The sequence below is a fragment of the Lemur catta genome, chromosome 10 (genome assembly GCF_020740605.2).
Source record: "Lemur catta isolate mLemCat1 chromosome 10, mLemCat1.pri, whole genome shotgun sequence".
Lineage (NCBI taxonomy): Eukaryota > Metazoa > Chordata > Mammalia > Primates > Lemuridae > Lemur > Lemur catta.
The window spans coordinates 33,871,674-33,887,390 of record NC_059137.1 but is presented as its reverse complement, the minus strand read 5'-3'; the positions used below and the strand labels follow the sequence as shown (position 1 = coordinate 33,887,390).

The 15,717-nt window shown below is 36.5% G+C and overlaps 1 protein-coding gene across 6 annotated transcripts in view; it reads left to right on the top strand.

The window, feature by feature from the left end:
- Positions 1 to 12,649, top strand: part of NCBP1 (nuclear cap binding protein subunit 1) — a 38,845-nt gene extending 26,196 nt beyond the window's left edge. For all 6 annotated transcript variants that reach the window (XM_045562497.1, XM_045562500.1, XM_045562499.1 and 3 more), the window contains 9 exons: positions 35 to 138; positions 2,423 to 2,545; positions 3,667 to 3,769; positions 5,028 to 5,121; positions 5,818 to 5,921; positions 8,157 to 8,271; positions 10,542 to 10,670; positions 11,286 to 11,399; positions 12,473 to 12,649. In XM_045562497.1, the coding sequence (XP_045418453.1) occupies positions 35 to 138; positions 2,423 to 2,545; positions 3,667 to 3,769; positions 5,028 to 5,121; positions 5,818 to 5,921; positions 8,157 to 8,271; positions 10,542 to 10,670; positions 11,286 to 11,399; positions 12,473 to 12,586 (1,000 nt within the window). In that variant the 3' untranslated portion in view covers positions 12,587 to 12,649. The remainder of the gene's footprint in view (positions 1 to 34; positions 139 to 2,422; positions 2,546 to 3,666; positions 3,770 to 5,027; positions 5,122 to 5,817; positions 5,922 to 8,156; positions 8,272 to 10,541; positions 10,671 to 11,285; positions 11,400 to 12,472) is intronic.
- The last annotated feature ends 3,068 nt before the right edge of the window (positions 12,650 to 15,717 follow it).

Here is a 15,717-nt window from a genome sequence, read left to right as displayed (position 1 = left end):
AAGACATTTTCTGAGGCTGTTATTTGTATTGTAGGTTGTCTTACCATCAGCGCATATTAGATATTGTTCCTCCTACCTTCTCAGCTCTATGTCCTGCAAACCCAACCTGCATTTACAAGTATGGAGATGAAAGTAGCAGTAAGTAATAAAATAAATCCCTTTGTCTAAAAGTACCAATGCAAGTATATCTGAAGTCACTTATTTAAGGTGGAGAAATTGAGCTTTTCCTTTTCTTGGGGTTTATATTTTCTCTATTTGAAATGTGGTCTATCACTAGCCACTATTGTTTTATTTGCCTTGTCATCATTTTGAGGATTTTCTTGTGATCTAATTAGTTATTACTGGCTTGTAATTTTTTCTCTTTTGATACTATTTGTGGTGTTATGCCCATGGTATTATTTTAAATACAGTCCTCAGTATAGCAAGATGAATTTATAGCCAGAACTTACTGAACTGAAGATGTGTACTTATCCTGATGATGGAGATTACTTGAATTAATTATGATCTTATAACAGTTCAGATGTGGTGTTGGGAACATAGATACACACAGTCTGTGGCAACATGCCTTTAGAAGTAAATTTTTAAATATGATTTCCTTACCTGTTTTGGTTACATTAGCTCTGAGATTACACCATAAATCAGAGGGACTATAATTTGATATGCCGTTTTTCACTTTGCATAGTATTTAGGCTTAATGAAGGGAAAGTGTTATACATCGGTGATTGCTGATAGAGAGTTAAGTGTAGAGTTTTTCCAAGTTACTATTTTCAGAATGCACTGAACACACAGCCCCTCCATGAGCCTTCCATTTCATGTCACGTAGAGGTTCTTCACATCTGGAAACACTCTACTCTTGCTTTTCCTATTCTACCCCCTAGTTCTCCACCTATGTCTCTGACAACACCTGTTTTCCTTGAAATGAACTTTGTTGGTCCTGATGCTAAGTACATTTCCTATGTTATGCCAACTCTGAGAAATAGGTATGATTATACCAATATTAAAATGGAGAAATGGCTCCAAGAGGTCAAGCCAGAATGAGCTTGCTTCTGAGTGGTGGAGCCCAGATTCAAGTCTAGGTGCACTAACTGAGCAGCCTTGTTCTTAACCACTGTGCTTTCTGGGAGATGAAATGTTCATATAGCACTTAGAGGTTCTAGATTTAGAGTTTTGTCTTATAGTAGCTTAGAGAATCACAAGGTACAGTCTTTGCTATCAGAGAACTCAGACTTTTGTTAAAGATTGAGCTTTCTTTTTTTACCATAGGAATAACTCAACCTAACATTCAAGGCTTTGGTAACATTTGTTCCTCCTTTATTATTTTTCATTTCCCCCCAAATGGACCTCTACTGCTGCCAGGCCCACATCCTTTTTAATTTTTTCCATACTTCTTGTTCTCAGATTTGCCTTTATGTCATTATCCCAATCTGTTTCTCTCTCTAATTCTCGTTCTCTTTCTAGGGTCTAGCCCAAGCCCCACACCTGTAAATTTTTTTTTTTTACCTTTTAGCAAGCCAGTTTTGTATTGCTCTCTGGCTACATCTAATACAAATATCTTGGTTCCCCGGCTAGAGTGTATATTCCTTGGTGACAGAGGATTCTGTTTTTCTTCACTTTCTTTCTTACTTCCAGGGAAAAGCTTATAGCAGGTGTAACATGACTGTCCTCACATGACCTGTTGTAAGTGACTTTATTCATTCCAGGTGCTTAGTAACTCACACTCTTATGACTGGATTGCCTTTTGTGTTACCTTTTTGCCTCCCTTACATTAAAAGCAGATTTCTGTTGCTCTGATGATGCCTTAGAGTATATACCTGCACACATTTTATACAGTAAGGATTTAACTGATATTAACCAATAGTAAACACAAGGAATCATATCACATGAGCATCTGACTTAAGTAGATTCAAGCTTGTAGACTCAGCAAAGGGGAAAAGAAAAAAAAAACCCACGTCTCTTAAGTTGGCAGCATTTCCTTGTTCAAACTCAAACTTAGTTTTCACTGTCCCAGGGAAAGGAGGAGGAAGGAGGTGTTGGCACAATGAAAGAGAAATAGATTGATTCTTGGCTTTTGAGCCCAGGAGAATTGAAGGCATTAAAAGAAAGCTGTAACTATATCCAGTTTTCTCCTCATCACTCATCTTAAGGAAGATCAGCATCCTTTGTACTCTGGATTTCAATTAGCTAAGTGTTCTTAAGGAAGTGTTGAAATGAGAATTGTCTTTTTTGTTTTTGTTTTTTTTTGGTGAAAAAACATTAACCATTAAAGGAAACTTTCACGTGTGGTATCTTTATATAGACTAAATACTGATCTTGGGATAGAGTATTCTATTTTGAAAGGAAAGAATTTTTTTTTTAAGTTCTCAGTTATATAACTGTTCATAAGTCTTTAAACCTAATCTTCCTTCCTCCCCATTCTGTTTAGATTCTCTTCCTGGACATTCTGTCGCCCTGTGTTTAGCAGTTGCCTTTAAAAGTAAGGCAACCAATGATGAAATCTTTAGTATTTTGAAAGATGTACCAAATCCTAACCAGGATGATGATGATGGTAAGGGAATTTAATGTTTCTTGAATGGAACTATGCACAGGCCAAGTTAAAGCTTAAATGTTATTCTAGCAACATGAGTCCCTTTTAAACCCCATTGGATGCTCACAAAGCAATGTATCTGTTTGGCCTGTTTAGCATGTAAATTGTTCTTAGGACCCCAGTATTTTTCCCCTTACATAAAGAGATCCTAATATCTCTAAAATAGCTTACATTAAGATATAAACTTCATCTTAAATACAAAATAAAATATACTGTTGTCATTCAAGGATTTTTAAACATTCTCTGCTTTCACTATAGATTGCTAAATAGGAAGACTTGGTGTGTTATAAAGTTGGTTGTTTTCTCCAAATTAAGCTATTATAATAATAATGTTTAACATTTACTGATTTATAAGTTTACCTGAAATCAATAAATAAGGAAAAAAGTGATGAGAGAGACTTGCCTTATCACATATTAAAAAACGTATTGTGAAAACTACAGTAACAAACAATGTGGCACTGGCACGAAAAGTGACAAATCAGTAGAACAGATGACAAGTCTACTGGGACAACTGGGTAACCATTTGGGAGGGTATTTTTTAATAGATCTGTACATAAGGACATGCACATAGAAAAACAACTTAAGAATCAAAATAAAACATTAGTGGTCATTGGGTATTTATTACTGGAATTTTGTTTGTTTGGCTTTTTCTAAGAAACTTGTATTATGATGTTATTGGAAATGTATTTAGAAAGCATAAGTTGAAATGATAATATTACATAGAGACATTATCAGACATCTTAAGAGTTAAGGATTTACTGTATTTTTTTGTATTAAACATAATACTTTGCCATCATATAGAGAAACTTGAATAAGGAAATCTATTTTTTAAAGAAATGGGTCATACAGAAAAATTAGGAAAACATTCCCGTAAACTTAAGAACTAAGATTATGCTTAGTTTTGTATTTTGAGTATTTGGATCAGTGATGGTCTTTTATTATTTATTAGTACTGAAAGACATTACACAAATATCTGACTTAGTGTTTAGATGTGAACTTGCCATCTGTTTAGCATTTGAGGTGAGACACCAAGGAATTGCCATACTTTAAATTTTTGTATCTTACTACGAAATATTTTTCAGATGAAGGATTCAGTTTTAACCCATTGAAAATAGAGGTCTTTGTACAGACTCTGCTACATTTGGCAGCCAAATCAATCAGCCACTCCTTCAGTGCTCTTGCAAAGTAAGTACAATAAGAGCACACAGCCTTTCTTTGAGGGTTTGGAATTTTGCTTGGTGAACATCAATGGTATAGTAATTTTTACCTAAAATTGTTGAATCTGAACATGTTAATAGTATTACATAGTTTGATACAGTGAGTTTTGGTTTTTGGTAGCTAAAATCCCTATCCCAGGGCTTTTGTCAATCTGTATGTGTAGCTTGCATATGTACAAAGTGCATTCTTTCATGTAGACAATTAGAGAAGCTAGTGAAAACGTAGGTGCTCAGGACAGTCGTGTATACAGTCAGAAGCTCCCACCCTGTTTAGGCATCTTCCCAAAGGAAGTTAAGAAGAAATGAGAACCTAACATTGTTGGGAGCCACCAAAATATTGGCTTCTAAAGACAGAGTTCTCTAACGTGTCAGAGTCCAAAAGAAGAAAGAGCATATAGATTTTCCTTTGGCCAAGCAGAGAAACCTGACATCCCACCCCATCTCAGCTTCCAAGGCTCTGTATTACTTACAGGGTTCCTACAGAAGATGCAGTCAGAATATTTCAACACATTAGAACAGTAGTCACCAACCTTTTTGGCAGCAGGAACCAGTTTCATGGAAGACAGTTTTTCCACAGACTAAGGGTGGGGGGATGGTTTCGGGATGATTCAAGCACATAACATTTATTGTGCTAACATCCCTGCTAATGATACTCTGTTTGCCGCCACTCCCCAGCACTAGCATCACTGCCTCAGCTCCACCTCAGATCATCAGGCATTAGATTCTCATAAGAAGTACGCAGTCTAGATCCCTCGCACGCACAGTTTACAGTAGGATTCGTGTTCCTATGAGAATCTAATGCTGCTGTTTTGATAGGAGGTGGAGCTCATGGGGAGCAGCTGTAAATATAGATGAAGCTTTATTCGCTGGCTCACTCACTGCTCACCTGCTGTGAGGCCTGGTTCCTAATAGGCCACGGACTGGTACCAGTCCGCAGCCTGGGGATTGGGGACCACAGTGTTAAAAAACAGTTCCTTAGCCCTTACCTATTCTTAAATACATGGAAAATTATAGTCCTGGGCTTGCTATGGTATATTGTAAATATCTTAAGATTTTGTGACAGCTTCCAAAGAAACTATGAATCTCTGATCATATCTTTTATATCCTTAATGGTTAATATTTGGTTATTTTACATTTACTTATTGCATTGTAAATTGAGTAACATTGAAAAGGTTTTGAAAACATTAAAATGCTTATATATGGTATTTTTCCCTCATTATCAAAAGGTTTCATGAAGTCTTCAAAACCCTAGCTGAAAGTGATGAAGGAAAGTTACATGTGCTAAGAGTTATGTTTGAGGTCTGGAGAAACCATCCACAGGTAAAAACTATTTAATTAGATATGTTGAGGTTCAGATTGTATATGTTTAAAAATAAGGGAGTTAATTTCCATTGTTTTAGTTTGAAAAATAATGAAATTTGACTCTCCCTATAGAATGCTTTTAAAATCTGTAATTTTTTTTAGTGCTATGAGAGTAATGATGTTTGATTCATTCTTTAAAGAGCAAGTGTTACAGTTTGTTTCTGGAATATAATATTGCAACATATTTTAAATACTTAGTAGGAATGCTTGTTGCTTGGAAGATTCTGCTACCAAGGTAGGAAATGGTTATCTAGTCTAGTCAATTTTTATAAGCAAGCTCCAGATTTCTCAAACCTCGATATATTGTTTTTATACTATAAAGAGGCATTGAGACAATGTTTTTTATGATTCAATTGAAATTATATATATTTTTTTATATAGGTATTATTATCTAAAATTTTTTTTTATTTAAATGTTACCACTCAAGAGTGTTTCTTTTTTGTTCAGTCAATCCTTATTGGTATTGTAGTATTTTGTACAGTACTAGAGCCAAGCAAAGGGCAGAATAAATCTTAAGATGTAATGGTCAAATGGATCAATTCCAGAGCCACTAAAAGTGAATTTTATAGTCGTCTTATTTTACTTTTACAGCAGCAGTATTATTTTGGCTTACATACGTGTGTGTGATATACTCAAATAATTCTTTCATTGTAGATGATTGCTGTACTAGTGGATAAGATGATTCGTACACAGATTGTTGACTGTGCTGCAGTAGCAAATTGGATCTTCTCTTCAGAGCTATCTCGTGACTTTACTAGGTAATATGAATTATTTTTACGAAGTTTGTGTTCTCATGTGGTTTCTTATTACATGAGCTACAAATTCTGGTCTAAACTAAGTTGATAGTAATATACTAATGATCCAATCTAACAAGATTGGACATAGCAAAATTTCCCAGCCCATGGAAATATACACAGCCAGGTATGTTGCAATATCTCTTAGGGACACACTTGTCAGTCGAGTCAGGACTAAAGCAGTCAGGTAGAAATGCTGTTGAAGGGTCTAGACTGTTAGGAAAGAAAACCAGCAAGAGCTGGCTATGTATTGGGAGTCTCAGATGGGAGTCAGGAAGGGTTCCAGCTTGAGTGGGCATGGGACCTGGAATGTACACCAGGAACTACGAGAAACCAAAGCCGTAGTAGATTAAATACAAATGGAGGAATCAGGGCAAACCTGGTGGGTACCAAGATACCTAAGGGTGGGAGTTCTCACCACAGTCATAAAATCCTAGATTTAATCCAGAAGATTCATTCTATACTCATTCTCCCTAAAGGAGAGAAACTTCTCACTAAATTTGGTTCATATTCGTGAATTTTCACAGGCTTTACAATTGATCAGAATTGGGACAGCCAGAGTTGACACAAAACAGGAAACAAAAGTGAATTACTTGGAAAGACATAAAACTCCATCCCAACCTTTAACTTCTCCACTGATCCGTTATTGCCAGAGGACACTAGTCTGAAATATACTGAATCTTTAGGGTGATAGGATGTGATCTAAAGTTGTCATACCAGCCAATTTGCCCTTCACAAATGAAGACAACAGAAAGGCATTCTCAGATCTGTAAACTCTAAGAAAACTGACCACCCAAGTATGTTTCACCCGTTATTCTTAGTGATTTACATTTTCAACTCATTTTATCCTTACACCACCACCACAAAGGAAGTTCCATTATTGTCTACACTTTACAGAATAGGAAGGTGTCACAGAGTGCTTCAGTAGCTTGCCCAAAGTCACACAACTGAGTGCAGAGCCTTCCCTTTTCAGAGTTAAAGTGCTTTACTTTACTTTTGTAGGCTTGGGGTTTTATGACCAAATTATTTTTATTATCTTTCAATTAAACTATTATATCATCCAGGTCAAAATGTATAGAAGAAAGTACAGTTGACCCTTGAACAATGCGGGGGTTAGGGGCACTGACCCCCCTCCAATGGAGTAAAAAAATCTGCATATAACCTTTGACTCCCCGAAAACTTAACTGCTAGTAGCCTACGATTGACTGGAGACCTTACCTATAACATAAATAATTGATTAATATGTATTATATACTGTATTCTTACACTAAAGTAAGCTAGAGAAAAAGTATTAAGAAAATCATAAGGAAAATATATTTACTATCTATTAAGTGGAAGTGGATCATTATAAAGGTCTTCATCCTCGTCATTTTCACGTTGAGTAGATTGAGGAGGAAGAAGAGGGATTAGTCTTACTGTCTCAGGAGTGACAGAGGTGGAAGAAAATCCGTGTTTAAGTGGATTTGCACAGTTCAAACCCATGTTGTTCGAGAGTCAACTGTACTATTCTGTGCTGTATCCTGGCGTTAGGAAACATAGTTTATAGACACAAAAGTAGCTAAGAAGCTACTTTAAAAAAATAAACCATTTATTCAACAAACACTTCAAAGCACCTACAAAGATGATCCTGGCATTTGAGCCATTTGCTGATAAGGTAGCTGACATATAAATATTTATCTCATTCTTAGAGCCCAGCAGTTGATAGCTATTATCAACTAATGAGTTTCTTAAATGTTCTAAGAGAATTGGCTGTGTGTGTGCTAGTTAAATAGTATAAAGCATGTCAGATGAGCCTCAGTTTACATCACCATTTTGAGAAATTCCAACATGTATTATTTACATTTAGAAGAGAAAAAATGTTTTTCTGTTCCTAATGTTTTTTAGTTTGCTATTTCAATCTAATGAATTTGTACATGCACCTTCTATGTACATCTAGTAGGAGACAAAAACAAGAAAAATGACAAGTGCACAGCACTGCCCTCAGGGAGCTCACCTGAGTCTAATGGGTGGAGCAAGACATTTGCACAATTTACGATAAAAAGCAAATCATAAGTGTTGCTGGAGAAATGACTCATTTTCCCCAAAGGATGGAAGGAAGGCTATATCAGCCCTTAAGAATGAATAGGTTATAAAAATTAAGGTTTTATTATCTATAAGCATAGTTTAACATACAATAATCAAATGCCATATTACTTTAAGATTGTTTGTTTGGGAAATCTTGCACTCTACAATTCGTAAGATGAACAAACATGTTGTGAAAATCCAGAAAGAGCTAGAAGAAGCTAAAGAGAAACTCGCAAGGCAACACAAACGGGTAAGTCTTTTGTCAATTCACAAATGGTTACAAGGTATATTGGAAGCTCTGGAGTGTATTCAGAGTCCATTACCTTGATGATAATTTGTTTTTTCGGAGTCCAAATTATGCAAAGCTGTTTACAGAAGCAGAGGGGGAGGAAAGAACAGGTGGTCTGTTGTGCCTTGTTGTACTGCATGGTGAACCTGTTTAGGTTCCATAAGTTTAATAAGTTCACGTCTCTGGGTCAGCTTCATGTTTGCACTTTCCAGAAGGGAAAAGGTCACATATCTGGAAGAGTGTCTGGTGCAAGAGGGAAAGAGGGAGAAGATTGTAGATAACTTATCATTTTCCTGGTATTATGGGGAGGAATGGGGGTCGTTCACAAGTTTATAAAATACGTCTCATATTTAGTATTTTGTAAAGTTTAGTATTTTAGCCATTTTGGAGGGAAGCAGTGAACTGGCTGCATTCTGTGGCTTAGCATGATACTATTGACAGTATTCAGTACTCATGACAGTATTCAATATTCATGACAGTATTTTCCAGTGTTATGCACATTTACCAGAGTAAAAGGTAAAAAAAATATTCTTATTCAAACCTATAGCAAATTTGAGTGCCAGTTTCCATATAGACATACATATATACATATATGGATGTAAACACACTCATAGACCTAAAATACTGCAAGGTAAATGGTGTCATCCCATTTTATAGATATATAAATAGAGAATCAGAGAAGTTAAGTAACTTGCTCAAGGTTACATAGCTTGTAAATGACAGAGCTAGGTTCTGACCCAGGTCTGTCAGACTCCAGAGACTTTCTCTCATGCCACAGTTTCCAGAAATATGCTGTCCATTACAGTAGCCACTATCCACATGTGACTATTTTAATTTAAATTAATTAAAATTAAATACAATTTAAAATTCAGTTCCTTGGTCATACAACACATTTCAAGTGCTTAGTAGTAACGTGTGGCTCATGGGCCACTGTAACGGGCAGCACAGATTTATGTGACATTTCTCTCTTTGTAGGAAGGTCTGTTAGGTAACAGGGCTCTAGAACTTTACCTTAGAGTGGTGTTAGGAAAAGATAATCATGCACCTAGGTGCCTACAACGTAAAGTAGACCTCATAATAAGTGCTGCATTAGCAATAAAAAGCCAAATTCTATAAAATCGGAGAGGGGTTCTGATAATCTTGCTTAAAGCGCGGAAGAGGCTATCATAGATGGGGCGTTGGCATTAGAGTATTATCTAGAAGGATTACCAGGCTTTCTAGGGTCAGTGATGCCACTTCTTGCTGAAAGGACCTTGGTGTGTATTATATGACAGCTAGAACCCGGTTCTGGCTCTGCCACTTTCTGACGAGGTGATACTGAGACTGTTATCTAACCCTTCTCTGTAAAATGGTGATAAACCATGCCTTATTTTTCTTCTGCCTTTTTTGAAAAACCAAAGCAAATGCTAGAAACTCTTCAGGGTGAACTGGGAGGGAATTATTAAAGGTCTACAGGGATTTATTGAGCCTATAATTGCCAGCAGAGATGGGTTTGTTTTTTGGGTTTTGTTTGTTTTGAGACAAGATCTTGCTCTGTTGCCCAGGCTAGAGTGCAGTGGCATCATCATAGCTCAAATAGCTGGGACTGCAAGCATACACCACCACCACCATGCCTGGCTAATTTTTCTAGTTTTTGTAGAAGTGGGATTCACTATATTCCCCAGGCTGGTCTCAAACTCCTGGCCTCAAGCAGTCCACCCACCTTGGCCTCCCAAAGTGCTGAGATTACAGGTGTGAGCCACCATGCCCAGCTTCCAGCAGAGGTTGTTGAGCAGTTTACTTTGAATTATTCCATGTCAGTTGTAGCAATTTCTAAATTATGTCAAGAACAGGCAGCCTATGGCTCATGAGCCACAGAAGGGCCTACCCAGCATTTCCATGTGGCCCATTACTGGACGAAAGATTAGCAAGCTGCCTGCCTGTTGTTATTGTTCAGATGGTCAAATAGTGACATTTTGTAGCCAATAGCCCCACGGCTGTTACCAAGAGAAGTGCCACTAAATTTCCTTAGCCTTGATAAGTACACATGGAACCACTGAGTGAAAAGACCATGTCTCTGAACCACAGCTGGACTTTGGCAGGGGGGGTGTATTTGGGGTGCGGGTACTTTAACTATGCTATATACATCTTTAAATACCATTTGACCAGACAAAACCCTTCCCCTTATTTGATAATATTTAGAACACTGGAATTCTAAATGATATTTTCCTTTATTCCTTTGCCTTCTGTAGCGAAGTGATGATGATGACAGAAGCAGTGACAGGAAAGATGGGGCTCTTGAGGAACAAATAGAAAGACTGCAGGAAAAAGTGGAGTCTGCTCAGAGTGAACAAAAGAACCTCTTCCTTGTCATATTTCAGGTATCTTGGCTTGGGACATTGATACATATGATAAAAGGAATGAATATATTTCTTTCGTTTTAAAAAATGTTATTTTTAATCATAAAAGGAATACATGCACATTTATATGTAAGAGTTTAAAAATACAAAAATTTACAAAGGAAATAAAAGTTCACCACTTGGAGGCAACCATGTATACCTGAGTTGTGCTGTTTCATTTAGCATTCTTGCATGAACATTTCTCCATGCTTTAAAAAAATTATAGGTTGCTTTTGCTAAATACATTTCTCATAGTGAATTATTACCTATTTTTGATCATTTGGTTAATTGCTTTCCTTCCATGAACATTTTTGTACATAAATCCCTATTAACATTTCTGATGATTTCATTAGAATAGATGTGAAGAAGTAATACTACTAGGATAAGTACATTAAGATCTTTGTGTATTTCCAGAAAGAATGTACCAAGTCACACTGTTACCAGTCAGCCTTTCCAGATTGAGAGTACTTAATTATGAAAGTTGAGAGCGCATGCCACAAAGACAGGGTGGAACAAGTAATACTTTGAGACCCTTCATGGATTTGTTTCTGAAGTACAAAATTCTAATACTTCTTTAACTTTGTTCCCCGTCTCCAGCGTTTTATCATGATCTTGACTGAGCACTTAGTACGATGTGAAACTGATGGGACCAGTGTTTTAACACCATGGTATAAGAACTGTATAGAGAGGCTCCAGCAGATCTTCCTACAGGTTTGTGGGGAACTTTGATTAGACAATAAACACCACTGTTCTCAGCCACAAAGATTTTCCATCAAAAAAATCCTTGTCAAACTTGTCAGGAGGTTATGTAGTGCCTGTAGGCACTTTACTTCATGTCCATTTGCTGCTACTATTGTTCATCAGAATACCTAGACTTAACCCAGGATAATCTCTGTACCTTAAAAAAAAACAAAAAAACAAGACTTTAGGCTTAAATTGGTTCTATATCACTCAGACTCCTGATTACCATTTTCTGTGTTAGGAAGCCGAGCTGTAATATAAAATGTAGAGAAAAAATTGCTAAGGGAACAGTAATTGGATTTATAAAAGTCCTTAAAAATCTAATGTTGAGACGATTAACAGTGCCCACAGAAGCAAAGTAAGCTCCCTGGGGTCTCTCTGCAAAAGCAAAATGCCAGCACCTATTCTCAGCTAGATTTAAGTTAAAGATATGTAGAAGAATGGAGCTAATTCTTTGTATCTTTAGACACTAACCCCCACAAATCCTCATTTGTTCTAGAAAAGAGTGATTAATGTAGAAGTCTTTTTTAAGTTAAAGTCTTTAAATCTCCAAATAGGAATTCCTTCTAGCTTTTATAGTTACTGCCATTTAAAAATCTTTAACAGCACCTAGTTCTATAGGAATTTCAAGTATATTCAAATCTATAGGAACACAATAGAAGAGAGCATTTCGTTTTCTGGCACTTTTTATCTTCCTAGGTCAGTCCCCTTCCAGGCTGTTTTTTTAAAAGCCATATTATGTCCTAATTAGAGGAGAGACCCAGCTGAAGCTAGTCTCTGTTAGTAGTAGTAACAGCAAGCAGGTGCTGCTGCCACTGCCTGAATCATTAATTGTATTTTTTAAAAAGTTATTGAACATCCATTATTCTCACTTCTCTTACATTTTCGTAATGTTGGGGCTTTTCAGGGGCCTGTTATTCCTGTCAGCACTATTTTTTTTCCTACCTCATCCCTCAGCTTGGGTGGGCTGCTGAGGGAAATGTTCTACGAGATTGCTTGCATGCTTTTTCCTGACCTGAACACCCCCTTCTCTGTGTCCACAGCATCACCAGATAATCCAGCAGTACATGGTGACCCTGGAGAACCTTCTCTTCACTGCGGAGTTAGACCCCCATATCCTGGCTGTGTTCCAGCAGTTCTGTGCCCTGCAGGCCTAAGGGTCATTTTTTCCCCCTCATGTCAAGATTTTTTAAAAACACCTTAAAATTATTTGTCTTATTTTTGATGGTTTGGATGCTTGCTTTCTTGTAGTGTCGTTTCACTTCTTAAAGGAAACAAACGGGGACGATGACAGTAAAGAATATGGCTTTAATTTTAATTGCTCCTAAAAAGCAAATATTTCCTAATGACAATAATGTGACAATGACCATGATGTATTATAGATGTGACAGATACAACTTTTCTGTATTCAATTTGATATTTTTTCTCCTTAAGGCACAAAATAACCGATTTGAGGTATGTGATACAATTAGAGGTCAAGCTTACATAGTATGTAGAACTGACGGGTTTATTACCAAGTAGCAATAGCTTTTAACAGCTTGTGGATAACTTAACATGGCTGAAATAAAACTAAAAGTATGTTTTTTAAACTTTGGTATTTCATGATTTATTTCAGTCTACTTTAAAATTGGTGGTTTATTACTGGAGGTGTATTCCATTTGAAATTTTCTCTTTAAAATATTTTTCTTAAGTAGTATCTTAAGACACTGTTTGTTAGTATATAAAAATGTTACTATTTACGCCAGCGGTTCCCAAATTTGTCTTAACATAAATCACCTGGGAATCTTTCAAGTTCTTTTAGAGTTTAAACCACAATCTATGGGAGTAGAACATAGACATCATCAGTAGGACTTAAAGTTCCCCAGGTGATTCCAGTTTTGGTGACCATTATCTTAGAGAATCTGGTCACTTCCTGGAGTCTCTAAGAGGGATTTGTTAAAGGTCATACAGTGAATTACATATAAGGTGAAACTAGAAGTAGCCAGACTGGCTAAAACTATACTTGGAATTAGATGTGGATTTAGATTTTTTCTATGAACCTGGTCCTAATAACTACTAATTCCTGAGCCCATTTCCTATATGGTGTTGAGACTTAAGATGAGAGAGTTTTGTAAAATAACGTACAAGTGTAAGGAATCACCTGACATTCCAAATATCTAGGATTTTTAGACTTTTTCCAGTAAACCTTAGAAAAAATGTACCAATAATCCTAAAACTATTGGTACTTACTTCTGTGCATTTGCACAACATAAATGTCTTTTTACTTGTTACATCATAAGTTTATGAGGCATTGTTTTCCATGTTTTGATATATTTTTTTCTTTGGTTTATCCTACCTCTTAGTGGCTACAGAATATAGTCCACTCAATAGATGGGAATTCTCAGGATTTTTAAATACCATACCATTTACGACAGGAAATAATTATTTAAAAAAATCAAGGTTGTGTGGCCAGTTACTAGCAGAAAGAGGACTAAAATCCAGGTTCTTGGCTAAATGTTGTTTATACTGTTCCTCCCCATAGCTTAAACACAGCACGCACTGTGTAATTACAGTTGACCCTTGAACAATGCAGGTCTGAACTGCATAGATCTACTGACACATGGATTTTCTGCCAGCCCTGAGACAGCAAGACCATCCCCTCCTCCTCAGCCTGCTCAACGTGATGACAAGCATGAAGACTCTTGTGATGATCCACTTCCACTCAATAGTAAATATATTTTCTCTTACGATTTTCTTAACATTTTCTTTTCTCTAGGATACTTTATTGTAAGAATACAGCATATAATACATATACAAATTGTGTGTCCATCAACTCTGTTATCAGTAAGGCTTCTGGTCAGCAGTGGGCTATTAGTAGTTAAGTTCTGGGGGAGACAAAATTTATATGTGAATTTTTGACTGTGCAGGGGGTCAGCACCCCTATAACCTCTGTGTTGTTCCAGGGTCAACTATAGTTTGAAATGACTCCTATCCTCAAGAAGCCAAAGGATAGTCTTTAAGGCATTGGGAACTTTATTTGATCCAGACTGCTTTGTAATTCTTTCACAGTGTACTGCAAAGTTTGGTTAGTTATATTTGGTCTACATTCTAGAGAAATGTGTAGGTTTTCATTTCCTTTTACTTGATCCTCTCTTCATGTATAGTGGTTGCTTCTAACATCTGTTCATTGATGTGACTCTGCCCTGTCCCAGTCTAGCAGCTTAGGTATATGGAAAATCTGAACCAGGGATTGAATTTTGAAGAAGTAAAGGTGCAAGAACAAACATTCAACAGTCGCTTTCCCCCCTAATGAAGCTCACACAGACAAAAGGATTTCGTGTCATTGTTCATCATACCTTGCAGTAAATCAATATTCTGTTAAATTGTATTGATGCAATTTAACATGCTTTTGTCAAAGTGAACATATACTGTTTTCCTAATCTATAATTATACCTAAAAATGCAAGATGAAGAAAGCCAACCTGGGTAGAACTGATTTGGCTGTCAGTGATGTCTGGGTACTAGATTGTCTTAAACTGATGAGGGTAAGAGAATGAATAGAAGCATACCTCAACTGGACAAATCTATAACTGTAATGGCCTTTGGTAATATGTGCTCATTAACTAGTGGTTATATGCCAGGTGCTATAGATTCACCCTATTAAGGCCTTAAAACTGTCCTTTGAGAGATTATACCCTCTTTACAGATAAAAACAGGCCCATGGAGTAACTTGCCCAAAGTCCACAGCTAGTAATGGAATTTGAACCTAGATTCTCTGGCTCAAGAGCTCCTCATCCCCCACAGTGCAGTATTGCTATTGTCAGTAGCCTAGTCAGTCTGTAGTAATCAAGATGGAAGCTTTTTTTCCCCAGGGAGATTTTGCTGCCCATGCAGAATCCATTTTTAGTGAGCTGTAATAATCAGTATAGCACATTGAAAAATACATTAAACATTTCTGTGTTGAATGTAGAGAATTATATCTCATACTAATTATTTGGGCTTTACTTGTTTTGACTTTGCCTTTCTCCAAGCATATCTCCACCAGCTGGTCTAGAGAGAAAAATGGAAATGTATAAACTTCCTATTTCTTCTGTTTGTACTGTAGGATAAAAAGTCATGTCAAATAACAATTTGAAAATACCCAGTTTATCTTAAGTTGTATTTATTTTTGTCAAAAAAAAAAATACCTTGCAGTCAAGCTACTTTGTAATTTTTCTATAAGATGTGGGAAAATTTGACTAGCTAAACTTGACCCAGATACTGCCTGGCATGTTGTGAGGTTGTAGGTTGTCACTTCCTGCCCTTATTTA